This window comes from Bufo gargarizans, chromosome 7, assembly GCF_014858855.1.
Source record: "Bufo gargarizans isolate SCDJY-AF-19 chromosome 7, ASM1485885v1, whole genome shotgun sequence".
NCBI lineage: Eukaryota > Metazoa > Chordata > Amphibia > Anura > Bufonidae > Bufo > Bufo gargarizans.
Window position 1 is genome coordinate 19,063,361 of NC_058086.1, and position 15,246 is coordinate 19,078,606.

A 15,246-nucleotide genomic window follows, 5' to 3' on the forward strand; every position below is an offset into this window, starting at 1 on the left:
TGAATGGGGGAACTAGGGGGTCATTATACTGTGGGGGGGGGCACTGGAGGTTATTATACTGTCTAAGGGGCCCTCACACAGTATAATGACCTCCCAGTGGTCCCCTCACATACCTATCATTGCTGGAGCGCAGGGGAGTCGGCAGTACATTCATTTACTAACTGCAGCTCATCTCCCTGCACTCCTTCTCTCCTCCGGCCCGCTGCAGCACACGTCATGACATCACCGCTGGGCCGGGCCTGGAGGAGAGAAGGAGCTATGGTTAGTGAATGGAAGGACCGTCGGCTCCCCTGCGCTCCAGCAATGAGCGACTCCATCTCTATTGATGGAAGCTCTCATAGCAGCCGGCCCAGAACCCCCCTAGGAGCTGGCACCCGGGGTGGACTGACCCCTCCTTGGCACGCCACTACGCAGTGCCCGGGTATGCCGGGTGCTGACGCCGGACCTGCTATAATCACAACCATAACACTTTCGCTAGATGCAAACAGAACTTTATTGATTGTAATACTGACTCAAAAAAACATATCCAATAACAACAATTAAAAACCTTTACAAAAGAGACCATTTCATTATATTCTTGGACACAATGTATTATATCAGTATGCACTGATTAGCAGTAGAGGTAACATAATATTACTTGGAATAATGGATACACTGGATTAAGGATGTAATATAATGCATAGTATATAATACAATCCATCGGTGAGACTGAAAATTGTAAACAATATAAAGTGCATTTAATAAAGTTACATAAAGTACTTATATGAGTTACTGAATAATTACTTTATATATCAATCCCCAATAAATGTACTGTATTATTAATATTCAAATGCAATCAGACCAGAACTAATTAAATAATTGGAAATTTAAATAATAAAGTGCAAGTTCTGAACAACTCGTGTTTATGCCGACCAGTCTGAGTCATAGTGTTCTCATATGGTCCTCAGTAACTAACACCTCAACACATTTCGCCAAAGGCTTCCTCGGGAGGTATAAACAGTACTGCTATAATAAGAGCTTTATAAATCCACCACCATCATTTAATAAAGAACAGGTTACTTACTAATATGGCGCTTGGGTCATTCGTCGTCGCTCAAACAAATCAGCGGCATCGGCACAAAGCAGTAAGTGTGTGTCTTACATAGTTTCTGCCACGTTGCCAAACCAGAACCATGGGACATCAATGCGTCACCATGTTGGTGATTGATATACACTATGTAGCTTTATTTAATGCACTTTCACTTTATATTACGTATTAATATTTTTCAGTCTCACCTATGTATTATATACTAATTACATCCTTATTGGTGATTGAAGTACAATAATTCATTTAATATTATTTTGCCCCATTTACTACTAATCAGTGCATATTTATATAATGTCATCTAAGAATATCATAAAATGGTCAGTTTTTTTATGGGTTTTAATAGATTTTATGGATTAGGGTTTTTATGTCAGTGTAATGATCAATAAAGTTCTATGTAGGAAAAAGTTATGGTGTGATTATATGCTGTATATAGGCGTACTAGTATACCAAGAAATATATAGGATTTTTGGGGGTTTCTAATTGAACAGATAGAATTCTGGTACACGTCTCCCACAACATTTATTAAAGACTTTGGGCCAATTTTTTTTATTATTGCATTTTACTTATTTTGGGCTGACAATAATTTTTTCGGTTGGTCCTTATTGAGTCATTCTATCAAAAAGGGTTAACTGTTTGTCTAGCTGTGTGAATAGTACTTTCACGTTTACTTTGTGCCGGTGTTCTGTCAGAAAACCTTACCTCGTCAGATTCCCTTACCCCACATGACTTCTAGGGGTGTGCCGGGGATTTCACTAAGGGATAGGTTTGGGGTTAATGCGAGCGTTTCTTCCCACTGGGAATTTCTTCAAGAATTTCCCATGCAATGAAAGATAGACTTTTGAGATAGCCCCCTTTACAGATCTTGTTGCCACCACAGCATCAAACGTCTTATTAGTTATGTATTGTAGCAATAAAAGTTTGGATAAGAATTAAGCTTTAATAAGTGTTTATAAGGTCAGAGATCAGAGACAAGGAGCCCATCAGCTCCCTGCCTGATGGAGCAGAGAGAAAAAACAGATCCTGCTAGTAGATAAACTCAAAGCTGTGCAGGGAAAACGGCTCATCATTTTTAATAAAGACCAATTGGACAAAAAATTTTTTAGCTCAAAATCAGTACAATGCAATAATAAATAATAATGCAATAATAATAATAATACATATAAATAATTGCCACCAATGGTGTACATAGCCTTTAAGTTCATTAGACATTTTTTTGTGCAGAGTGAGCAATTGATACATTTGGCACAGCTTTAGACTTTCTGTCTACACTTTAATATAGACAGAATTAGTAAATCTGCCCCAATATGTTAGGAATTATAATTATAATAAAAAAAATGCTAGTGATTACCAACATAATTGTGTTGTGTCACAAAATATATTTTTTTATTCAAATTGAAAATGATTGCTTATTAGTCCTGTGCATTGTTATAGTGGATTGTCAAATGAAATATGCTGTGAGACTGCTGTGCTTTGTACTAACTATAAGTAATTACCAGTCTTATTGCAGTTGTTTGCCTGGAATGATAAGTCGAAATGTTTCAATGGGGTGTTACATACCCAACGTATGTCGCATTTCTACTTGTGGTAAAAGTGCACAGTGTGAAGCAGTATCTCCTGGAGTGCACAAGTAAGTCTTTAAGATAGTATCCTTTGTGGATGACATCAGCTTACTATTCACGTCAGGCCGCATTGTGCTTTGTATATTATAATTCTATTGGCATGATATGGCCATAGAGGCATATTAATTCTCTAGAAGCAAAAGAAGAAGCTTTCTGTCTGCTCTGGATAATTGTAGTCCTTAAAGGGGTTGTCTCACCTCAGCAAATGGCATTTATTATGTAGACAAAGTTAATACACGGCACTTACTTATGTATTGTGATTGTCCATATTAATTTTTTTATGGAATTAGATATAAATAATAGTGTAGGTGTCCGTATAAGTGAATATTAGCCTGGAAGTTGGACCCTTTTTAAAATGTCGCTTTTATTAGGTTTACTTTAAAAGGCAGAAATAAATATACACCCTCTGATAACCGGGTATCCAAAATAATAACAGGACGAGTTGTTGCCCAGCTACCACCGTGAATTGGTGAAAAAAGTGAATACACAAGATAAATAAGATAAATAAGATACGTATAAATTCCAGGGGCATAAATGACATTCAATGGAGGTTGGGTAATGGGTAGAGGGTTGGGCACCTTATTATGGGTATTGGGGATGGTTCTCTCCCTATACCCGCCCTAAAATAATCCTCTGCCCAGGGATGAACCCTGATGGTGGGATCACCCTGTCCCCGTACCTCCCCTGTCTAGCCCTGTACAACCCTGTACACTTAGAATTTTTTGCACAAATGATGTCAGTTTCTACCCCGACGCGTTTCCCCACTATGGTTCATCAGGGGGTCGGTTAAAAATAGTGGTTGTAATAGATAACATCATGGATCAGATAACAGGATGATAAAACAGATAATATTAGATATAATTACTGTGTCCTGGTAGATGCCATGGGGCAGGCCATATCGGAGGAGAGGACTCACGCTTGTTCTCCTGCTGAAAGGGAGATGTCACAGCTGAGGTGTCCCCCTGAGGTTTGGACTGCCGCCTGCCAAGCTTAATAGGACGACTGCGTCCAAACCTCAGGGGGACACCTCAGCTGTGACATCTCCCTTTCAGCAGGAGAACAAGCGTGAGTCCTCTCCTCCGATATGGCCTGCCCCATGGCATCTACCAGGACACAGTAATTATATCTAATATTATCTGTTTTATCATCCTGTTATCTGATCCATGATGTTATCTATTACAACCTCTATTTTTTAACCGACCCCCTGATGAACCATAGTGGGGAAACGCGTCGGGGTAGAAACTGACATAATTTGTGCAAAAAATTCTACAGGGTTTAAAAAAAAAAAAAAAAAGTGTACAGGGTTGTACAGGGCTAGACAGGGGAGGTACGGGGACAGGGTGATCCCACCATCAGGGTTCATCCCTGGACAGAGGATTATTTTAGGGCGGGTATAGAGAGAGAACCATCCCCAATACCCATAATAAGGTGCCCAACCCTCTACCCATTACCCAACCTCCATTGAATGTCATTTATGCCCCTGGAATTTATACGTATCTTATTTATCTTATTTATCTTGTGTATTCACTTTTTTCACCAATTCACGGTGGTAGCTGGGCAACATCTCGTCCTGTTATTATTTTGGATACCCGGTTATCAGAGGGTGTATATTTATTTCTGCTTTTTAAAGTAAACCTAATAAAAGCGAAATTTTAAAAAGGGCCCAACTTCCAGGCTGATTGTCCATGTTGCCTCCTTTGCTGGCTTGATTCATTTTTCCATCACATTATACACTGCTCGTTTCCATGGTTACGACCACCCTGTAATCTATCAGCGGTGGCCAGGCTTGCACACTATAAGAAAAAAGGGCAGCATAGGATACAGAGGAGGAGATGCTAAACTTGGGAATATATATTTATTTATTATTTCATTTGTTATTTTTATGTAATTGTATGCACTGCTGTGTTTACATGCTGCGAGGAGTAAAAAAAAAAAGACTGTAGAGAAAACTCTCTGTGCCCAAGCTCACCTCCTCACCCAATGTCCTATGCTGCCCTCAGATAGGGTACCCTAGGAGATGTAACAGGGCTTCTTCAAAAACAACTACTTCAATTGCTTTTATCTATAGTTACTGGAAATGGTTAAGGCTACATTTTAGCATTTATTTTGGCAGATACACTTAAAAGGGGTTGTCTCACTTCAGCAAGTGGCATTCGTCATGTAGAAAAAGCTGGATTGCAGGGTGGTCGTAACCCCTGGATACAAGACGTGTATAATGTGATAAAAAAATAAATCCAGCCAGCAAAGGAAGCAACATGGACAATCACAATACATTAGTAGGTGCCGTGTATTAACTTTCTCTACATGATAAATACCATTTGCTGAAGTGAGATAACTACTTCAAAGTGCGCCTTTCACGAGACAGATACATTTTCAATATCAAGTCATTTTCATGATGCTCCTAAAGCAGTAAGGGGTCATTTATTAAGCTGAAATACCCCTATTCGCGCCAGATGTAAATAAGTTGGCGAGTCGTGGGTGGGTGTGGGCGGGCCGGCAGGCCCATCTCATTTACCATTTTATACGCCTGTTTCAGGCGTAGAAAAAAGTCTAAATGTAAGATAGCTCAGAAGCTGTCATAAGTTTAGAACTGGCGTGGGATGCGCCGAAGTTATCGAGAGGCTGGCGCTTCTACATAACTCTGGCGGAACCACCGCCCGCTTAGTGGTTTATTACGACCGAGGTCTAAAACTCTGGTCCTAATAAATGTGCCCCTAAGTGCTTAGATCAGGGCTGCTGTAAAATGTTTTAGATTTCCTGTTGAATTTTGAGCAGTTCCGCAATTACAGCAGTTTACATTCTGCCCAAATGCCCTTTTTGAGACTGCACCAATTGGTGTAAACTAGGGAATCTGTCACCTGCTTTTAGCATTTTAAGCTTTCAACCTTGCCATGTTCAATAAAGTACCTCATTTCCTGCAGTGGTCGTCTTACTTTATTTCGTTTTGTCATTTTGATTAAAAATAAGCTCTTTTTCTGATATGCTAATGAAGCTCCAAGATGCCCAGAGGGGCATTTTGTTTGCCTCTTTAGAGCCCAGTGACGCCACCCTGCAGTGCCCAGCCCGCCTTAATTTGATGCCCAGGAACGCCTCCTGACCCTGAAATAACCTCCCACAGCCCCGGCAAACGGTTCCGCCCCCTCGCCACCTCCTCTTCTACCTTCAAGAAATGCCCCGTTCATCTTCCTGTCGGCCGCCAGAAATCTCGCGCAGGCGCTGTACGGCCTGCGCGATCAAGCTCCTGAGGCAGCAGCGCTCATATTACGTCACTGGGCTCGGCGCATGCCTAGTGAGACTTTTGAGGCTGTTGGCCTCAGGAGCTTGATGATCGCGCAGGCGCAGGCCGGGGCATTTCTTAAAGGTAGAAGAGGAGGTGGCGAGGGGGCGGAACCGTTTTCCAGGGCTGTCGGAGGTTATTTCAGGATCAGGAGGTGTTCTTGGGCTTTAAATTAAGGCAGGCTGGGCACTGCAAGGGGCGTCACTGGGCTCCAGAGAGGGGAAAAAACGCCCATCTGGGAACCTTGGAGCTTCATTAGCATATCAGAAAAAGAGCTTTTTTATCAAAATGACAAAACGAAATAAAGTAAGAAGAAGACTGCAGGAAATGAGGTACTTTATTGACCATGGCGATGGTGACAGCTTAAAATGCTAAAAGCAGGTGACAGATTCCCTTTAATGTTTTAGTGCCTTTAGGTACATACTCTCAGTAAAGAGCATCTCTCATTAAATGAAACTATTTCATCAATGATGTTGTAAGTCATAAATAAGAATCCATATGTACCATAGGTGTGCCTGTCATGAAGGAGAGATTAGTGATGGCAGGAACTGCTATGGAAGCATTTTATACGAGATTCAGAAACTGAATATTGAAGACAGCCAAATGAGGAAACAGCCGGGTGCAATACGGATATTTGGTGAGATACCATTTATGGGACTTGTCTCATCTGTTTGAGTTATCTAGGTACAGTATGCAAGCACATTTATAGTGAGAATGTCGCCATGATCTCGGATTATTATCTGATGTAATACATGAGTAGTACTACACATAAGGAGTCCAGATCGACATAAAAAAAATACAAAAATTCCGACTGTCCCCCATTTCCCTGGTGTCAGATCTGAAAGCTGTACTGAAAGACAGTCCCCAGACTGCTGTGCTGTGCTGACATAATGGAGAGCACTCCTGACTAAGTATTTCAGCATAGCTTCTAAGGGGTTTCAATAATACCTATTCTCAGAATAAGTCAGGGGAGGAGGGGTCTGACACACGGCACCCCCGACTATCAGCTGTATAAAGGAAGGCACGCGCAGTGCGCGCGCGCCATCTCCCTTCTCTTTTTCTGTTCGCTGCTGCTATGTTTATAGCGAGCAGTAAGAAAGAAGGGAAAGAGCATGGACGCACTGATACAGCTGATCGGTGGGGTGCCGGGTGTCAGATCCCTACTGATCTGATATTGATGACCTATCCTGAGTATAGGTCATCAATATTAAAATGCTGAAAAACCCGTTTAAACACTGGCAGCAGGGGAATGGGGGGGGGGGGAGCAGTACAGAAGTACTGGACTTACTATTTGCAGTATTACTCATGTATAAGTATCAGATAATAGCCAAAAATTCCCTTAAAAGAGCATCTGTCAGCATGATCAACCCTATTACTCCAAAGAGTAATCCACAGCACTCCCTCCATAGATGCAGATATTTGGATTTTTATTAAGTCCATTCTCAAAGGAGAAACCACAGAAAATAATATGATGTAGGGCTCTGATGAGCTTGGGAAACAGCATCTTATCCACTACTGAGCCGACTTGTCGCTTCTGGGCAGGCGTGAGAACGCCGAATACCCATCTTTATTTTCTGGTTTGGAAACAGTGCAGCCATATATAAATACTGAGGTGGTTATGTGATGCTTAGTGTGACATGACCACATTATTCAATGGTTGTACTGCTGTACGGGGATGCCTGTCAATCCATGCGGAGGGGGCATGCACAGGGGCATTGTGTTAGCGGTGCACTAAGTGCTCGCGCCAGCTCCTTGGTGCTCCATATTGCTCAGTTGCATAAATAAGGATGTCTCTGCTGCAGTGCAATCTTACTCCGCATGATCTCCCCCACCAGGCAATATGCCTGGCTTAATAAGCTTGGTCATTCTGGCAAAGGTTCGTTAAAGACTGTGGACACATACAATGTGGATCCTTTTTTTTATTATTGAATTGCATGTATAATGGGCTAAAAAGCAATTTTTTGAATTTTCCATCCATAAATCAACTGTGGTGCATATTTTGTATGTACATTTCTGTGTATATTGAATTTATGTGCTTTGTTCTCTTATAGGAAAATATACTATGCAATGCTATTAGGGTAGGGTCAGTGGTTCATGAAACCCTGTACTGGCTGTAGGTACAAATGTGTCATATATTGTATATTCGTATTGTTTACTTCTATTTAGAGATAAATTAATATTAGCCTGAAGGGTGCTTGACGGGCTACATTTAAATATAGCAGGTGGAGATGTGCTACATTACGAAGGGGTAGGCTTCAAATTCTTAACAGGTTCCCTACCCAGGCAACATAACTAATGACCCCCCATGGCATCATCGTCGCACCATCTGTGTCTTGGCAGGGCAGGTTGTTACTCGCCTATCCTCAGTCCTCGGCAAATTGCATGCATGAGTCCGCTCCAGCCTCTGGAGTGACCCCTCCAGAGCAGATGACAAGATGCAGTAATATCATTGTACCACCTTCGTTGGGACGCTGATGTCTTGGGTGCTTTCCTGCAGTATTCTAGGCTTGCGGCGTAGGGAATGACAGCACACAGGGTCTATGGCTCCCTGCACTGCCATTGTTTTCAATTGTATCGGTGTCCTGAGGAAAGTGATGCTCATCTCCCGCCTCCAGTTAGGTCTCTTACAAAAAAGCGTGAGCAGATTAGGTCTGAATGTGTTCAGTAAAAAAAGTGAGATTTCGCAAGCAAGGGCCTTTAGTCTTGTATGTGATCGCATTTAGTTGTTCAGTCTTTATTGCGCTGGTGCAATGCGATTTAATGCGTTTTGCATGCGCGTGATAAAAAACTGAAGGTATACAAACAACATCTCTTATCAACCATCCGTGAAAAACGCATTGCATCCGCACTTGCTTGCAGATGCGATTTTCACGCAGCCCCATTCACTTCTATGGGGCCAGCGTTGCGTGAAAATCGCAGAATATAGAACATGCTGCAATTTTCACGCAACGGAAAAGTGATGCGTGAAAACCAACGCTCATGTACACAGCCCCATTGAAATGAATGGGTCTGGATTCCGCGCGGGCGCAATGCGTTCACATCACGCATTGCACCCACGCGGAAAACTCGCTCGTGTGAAAGGGGCCTTACAGCGTTTTCACTAAAGGTGGGAATTCAGGTTGGCATCCCATTTCTTCCTGGTTCTCTGAAGAAATGGGATGCCAAGGAGAACTGGCTGGATCCCAGCCCTGGTATTCTATAAAAAAAAAGACTCAGTAGAAGATATTGTTAAACATTCTATTGAAATAATTGAGATAAAAAAACACATGAATAAATCCTCTGTATGAACATGCATTGGCAAGCAGTTGCTATTAGGACCAAATTAAACAACCAAAAAGAACCCAAAGTTATTTTGTATATTAGCACAAAGTTTGGCTGTGCTACTAAACGTCTGTTCCTCTTGAACCAGGAATGAGTGCCTGTTCTACTGGTGTCCACTGCCAGAATTCTGGTGCATTTAGCTTAGTAAATCTCCCTTGATTTCCATTAAAAAAAAGCCTTAATTTTTTTTTTCTTTTTGACAGAGGAAGGGTGTGGATTGACTTTGCGAAAATATGGTCCTTTCACAGTATTTGTTCCCCTACTGACACCAACTCACATGGATGTAAGTATAGACAATACAATTGGTGACCTTATATTGCAGTTTGTGTACATAAAAGGGTTAGTGCCACCATCACAACTTATTATCTATCCATCCACAAGACTCAGGACTGGCAGAGTTGGCCCAGTACAGTGCCTGGCTATCTTTGCCAATGCTCATAGTCTTTGAATGGAGCAGCTGTGCACCTGCTTGACTGTTACTCCATTTAGTGGGGTCCAGCAGTGATCAGATGCTTATCGCCTAGCCTGTGGATAGGGAATAATTTGATATCTTAGCACAACAAGTCTGGTGTTTGAAAATGGTGTCCATTATTGGGCGCAGTGGGCTCCATAGCCATCATGTTTCTGCTTTTTTGAACAGCAGACACCTGTGGCTAACGTCTGCGATCGGCAATAATTCCACTTGTAAACATTTAAGCCTTCAGATGCTGTGGTCAATTAATCGGGAAGCTGTTCGCTTTTTCTATTAGTATGGATCTGACTGAAGAGTTTCAGGCTAATAGAACTATAGTTTCTATTGAGGCCTGCAGGTGCAAGTGCTCCATATGAAAACCGCTCAAGTGGCTTACAGTGCAACATTAATTTCAGTGGAAGTGACAAGTGATCTAAGAATTACATTTCAAAGGCCCATAAGGAGGCTTAACATAAGTATAAAAAAGTAAAAAAAAAATATATATGTAAAAATTCTAATCATCCGTAGAGTTGAGCGGACACCTGGATGTTCGGGTTCGAGAATTTCAGCCGAACTTCCCGAAAATGTTCGGGTTCGGGATCCGAACCCGATCCGAACTTCGTCCCGAACCCGAACCCCATTGAAGTCAATGGGGACCCGAACTTTTCGTCACTAAAAAGGCTGTAAAACAGCCCAGGAAAGGGCTAGAGGGCTGCAAAAGGCAGCAACATGTAGGTAAATCCCCTGCAAACAAATGTGGATAGGGAAATGAATTAAAATAAAAATTAAATAAATAAAAATTAACCAAAATCAATTGGAGAGAGGTCCCATAGCAGAGAATCTGGCTTCACGTCACCCACCACTGGAACAGTCCATTCTCAGATATTTAGTCCCAGGCACCCAGGCAGAGGAGAGAGGTCCCTTAACAGAGATTCTGGCTTCATGTCGGCAGAGAATCAGTCTGCATGTCATAGCAGAGAATCAGGCTTCATGTCAGCCACCACTGCATCAGTCCATTTTCATAAATTTAGGCCCAGCACCCAGGCAGAGGAGAGAGGTCCCGTAACAGACAATCTGGCTTCATGTCAGCAGAGAATCAGTCTTCATATCATAGCAGAGAATCAGGCTTCACGTCAGCCACCAATGCAACAGTCCATTGTCAGATATTTAGGCCCAGCACCCAGGCAGAGGAGAGAGGTCCCGTAACAGACAATCTGGCTTCATGTCAGCAGAGAATCAGTCTTCGTGTCATAGCAGAGAATCAGGCTTCACGTCAGCCACCAGTGCAACAGTCCATTGGCATATATTTAGGCCCAGCACGCAGGCAGAGGAGAGAGGTCCCGTAACAGAGGATCTGGCTTCATGTCAGCAGAGAATTAGTCTGCATGTCATAGCAGAAAATCAGGCTTCACGTCAGCCACCACTGCAACAGTCCATTGTCAGATATTTAGGCCCAGCACCCAGGCAGAGGAGAGAGGTCCCGTAACAGAGAATCTGGCTTCATGTCAGCAGAGAATTAGTCTGCATGTCATAGCAGAGAATCAGGCTTCACGTCACCCAACATTGGAACAGTCCATTGGCATATATTTAGGCCCCGGCACCCAGACAGAGGAGAGGTTCATTCAACTTTGGGTAGCCTCGCAATATAATGGTAAAATTAAAATAAAAATAGGATTGAATGAGGAAGTGCCCTGGAGTACAATAATATATGGTTAAGGGGAGGTAGTTAATGTCTAATCTGGACAAGGGACGGACAGGTCCTGTGGGATCCATGCCTGGTTCATTTTTATGAACGTCAGCTTGTCCACATTGGCTGTAGACAGGCGGCTGCGTTTGTCTGTAATGACGCCCCCTGCCGTGCTGAATACACGTTCAGACAAAACGCTGGCCGCCGGGCAGGCCAGCACCTCCAAGGCATAAAAGGCTAGCTCTGGCCACGTGGACAATTTAGAGACCCAGAAGTTGAATGGGGCCGAACCATCAGTCAGTACGTGGAGGGGTGTGCACACGTACTGTTCCACCATGTTAGTGAAATGTTGCCTCCTGTTAACACGTTGCGTATCAGGTGGTGGTGCAGTTAGCTGTGGCGTGTTGACAAAACTTTTCCACATCTCTGCCATGCTAACCCTGCCCTCAGAGGAGCTGGCCGTGACACAGCTGCCTTGGCGACCTCTTGCTCCTCCTCTGCCTTGGCCTTGGGCTTCCACTTGTTCCCCTGTGACATTTGGGAATGCTCTAAGTAGTGCGTCTACCAACGTGCGCTTGTACTCGCGCATCTTCCTATCACGCTCCAGTGCAGGAAGTAAGGTGGGCACATTGTCTTTGTAGCGTGGATCCAGCAGGGTGGCAACCCAGTAGTCCGCACACGTTAAAATGTGGGCAACTCTGCTGTCGTTGCGCAGGCACTGCAGCATGTAGTCGCTCATGTGTGCCAGGCTGCCCAGGGGTAAGGACAAGCTGTCCTCTGTGGGAGGCGTATCGTCATCGTCCTGCCTTTCCCCCCAGCCACGCACCAGTGATGGGCCCGAGCTGCGTTGGGTGCCACCCCGCTGTGACCATGCTTCATCCTCATCCTCCTCCACCTCCTCCTCATCCTCGTCCTCCTCGTCCTCCAGTAGTGGGCCCTGGCTGGCCACATTTGTACCTGGCCTCTGCTGTTGCAAAAAACCTCCCTCTGAGTCACTTCGAAGAGACTGGCCTGAAAGTGCTAAAAATGACCCCTCTTCCTCCTCCTCCTCCTCCTCCTCCTGGGCCACCTCCTCTTCCATCATCGCCCTAAGTGTTTTCTCAAGGAGACATAGAAGTGGTATTGTAACGCTGATAACGGCGTCATCGCCACTGGCCATGTTGGTGGAGTACTCGAAACAGCGCAACAGGGCACACAGGTCTCGCATGGAGGCCCAGTCATTGGTGGTGAAGTGGTGCTGTTCCGCAGTGCGACTGACCCGTGCGTGCTGCAGCTGAAACTCCACTATGGCCTGCTGCTGCTCGCACAGTCTGTCCAGCATGTGCAAGGTGGAGTTCCACCTGGTGGGCACGTCGCATATGAGGCGGTGAGCGGGAAGGCCGAAGTTACGCTGTAGCGCAGACAGGCGAGCAGCGGCAGGATGTGAACGCCGGAAGCGCGAACAGACGGCCCGCACTTTATGCAGCAGCTCTGACATGTCGGGGTAGTTGTGAATGAACTTCTGCACCACCAAATTCAGCACATGCGCCAGGCAAGGGATGTGCGTCAAACCGGCTAGTCCCAGAGCTGCAACGAGATTTCGCCCATTATCACACACCACCAGGCCGGGCTTGAGGCTCACCGGCAGCAACCACTCGTCGGTCTGTTGTTCTATACCCCGCCACAACTCCTGTGCGGTGTGGGGCCTGTCCCCCAAACATATGAGTTTCAGAATGGCCTGCTGACGTTTACCCCGGGCTGTGCTGAAGTTGGTGGTGAAGGTGTGTGGCTGACTGGATGAGCAGGTGGAAGAAGAGGAGGAGGAAGCCGAGAAGGAGGAGGTGGCAACAGGAGGCAAAGAATGTTGCCCTGCGATCCTTGGCGGCGGAAGGACGTGCGCCAAACAGCTCTCCGCCTGGGGCCCAGCTGCCACTACATTTACCCAGTGTGCAGTTAGGGAGATATAGCGTCCCTGGCCGTGTTTACTGGTCCACGTATCTGTGGTTAGGTGGACCTTGCTACAGATGGCGTTGCGCAGTGCACACTTGATTTTATCGGATACTTGGTTGTGCAGGGAAGGCACGGCTCTCTTGGAGAAGTAGTGGCGGCTGGGAACAACATACTGTGGGACAGCAAGCGACATGAGCTGTTTGAAGCTGTCTGTGTCCACCAGCCTAAATGACAGCATTTCATAGGCCAGTAGTTTAGAAATGCTGGCATTCAGGGCCAGGGATCGAGGGTGGCTAGGTGGGAATTTACGCTTTCTCTCAAATGTTTGTGAGATGGAGAGCTGAACGCTGCCGTGTGACATGGTTGAGACGCTTGGTGACGGAGGTGGTGGTGGTGTTGGTGGTACATCCCCTGTTTGCTGGGCGGCAGGTGCCAATGTTCCTCCAGAGGCGGAGGAAGAGGCCGAGGCGGCAGCAGCAGAAGAGGCCGAGGCGGCAGCAGCAGAAGAGGCCAAGGCGGCAGCAGCAGAAGAGGTAGCAGGGGGAGCCTGAGTGACTTCCTTGTTTTTAAGGTGTTTACTCCACTGCAGTTCATGCTTTGCATGCAGGTGCCTGGTCATGCAGGTTGTGCTAAGGTTCAGAACGTTAATGCCTCGCTTTAGGCTCTGATGGCACAGCGTGCAAACCACTCGGGTCTTGTCGTCAGCACATTGTTTGAAGAAGTGCCATGCCAGGGAACTCCTTGAAGCTGCCTTTGGGGTGCTCGGTCCCAGATGGCGGCGGTCAGTAGCAGGCGGAGTCTCTTGGCGGCGGGTGTTCTGCTTTTGCCCACTGCTCCCTCTTTTGCTACGCTGTTGGCTCGGTCTCACCACTGCCTCTTCCTCCGAACTGTGAAAGTCAGTGGCACGACCTTCATTCCATGTGGGGTCTAGGACCTCATCGTCCCCTGCATCGTCTTCCACCCAGTCTTCCTCCCTGACCTCCTGTTCAGTCTGCACACTGCAGAAAGACGCAGCAGTTGGCACCTGTGTTTCGTCATCATCAGAGACATGCTGAGGTGGTATTCCCATGTCCTCATCATCAGGAAACATAAGTGGTTGTGCATCAGTGCAGTCTATGTCTTCCACCACTGGGGAAGGGCTAGGTGGATGCCCTTGGGAAACCCTGCCAGCAGAGTCTTCAAACAGCATAAGAGACTGCTGCATAACTTGAGGCTCAGACAGTTTCCCTGATATGCATGGGGGTGATGTGACAGACTGATGGGGTTGGTTTTCAGGTGCCATCTGTGCGCTTACTGCAGAAGACTGGGTGGGAGATAATGTGAACGTGCTGGATCCACTGTCGGCCACCCAATTGACTAATGCCTGTACCTGCTCAGGCCTTACCATCCTTAGAACGGCATTGGGCCCCACCATATATCGCTGTAAATTCTGGCGGCTACTGGGACCTGAGGTAGTTGGTACACTAGGACGTGTGGATGTGGCAGAACGGCCACGTCCACTCCCAGCACCAGAGGGTCCACTAACACCACCACGACCATGTCCACGTCCGCGTCCCTTACTAGATGTTTTCCTCATTGTTATCGTTCACCACAATTTGGCCCAATGTATTGTATTCAAATTCAGCTGAATATAAATTTGAGGCCTAGTATTTAGGCGCTGGGTGACAGGTATAGATTTACTGACGGAATTAGACTTGGAAATGCACAGTAGCGTGTGTGTGAAGTTATTCTGAATGACCCTATGTGCACCTTGAATATTATATACCCTTTTAGGGATGTATTTAAAGTAGGCCTGATACAGCAGAAACCACTAAATTAGGAAATTGCTTAATTGGGAATTGTATTTCAACCCAGAACAAAAAATGTGCTTTGACG

At 45.3% G+C, this 15,246-nt stretch overlaps 1 protein-coding gene across 1 annotated transcript in view; it reads left to right on the forward strand.

The window, feature by feature from the left end:
* Positions 1-15,246, forward strand: part of STAB1 (stabilin 1) — a 318,385-nt gene that overhangs the window by 42,080 nt on the left and 261,059 nt on the right. The window contains exons 9-11 of the mRNA XM_044300459.1: positions 2,584-2,714; positions 6,493-6,620; positions 9,508-9,587. Coding sequence (XP_044156394.1) covers positions 2,584-2,714; positions 6,493-6,620; positions 9,508-9,587 — 339 coding nt within the window. The remainder of the gene's footprint in view (positions 1-2,583; positions 2,715-6,492; positions 6,621-9,507; positions 9,588-15,246) is intronic.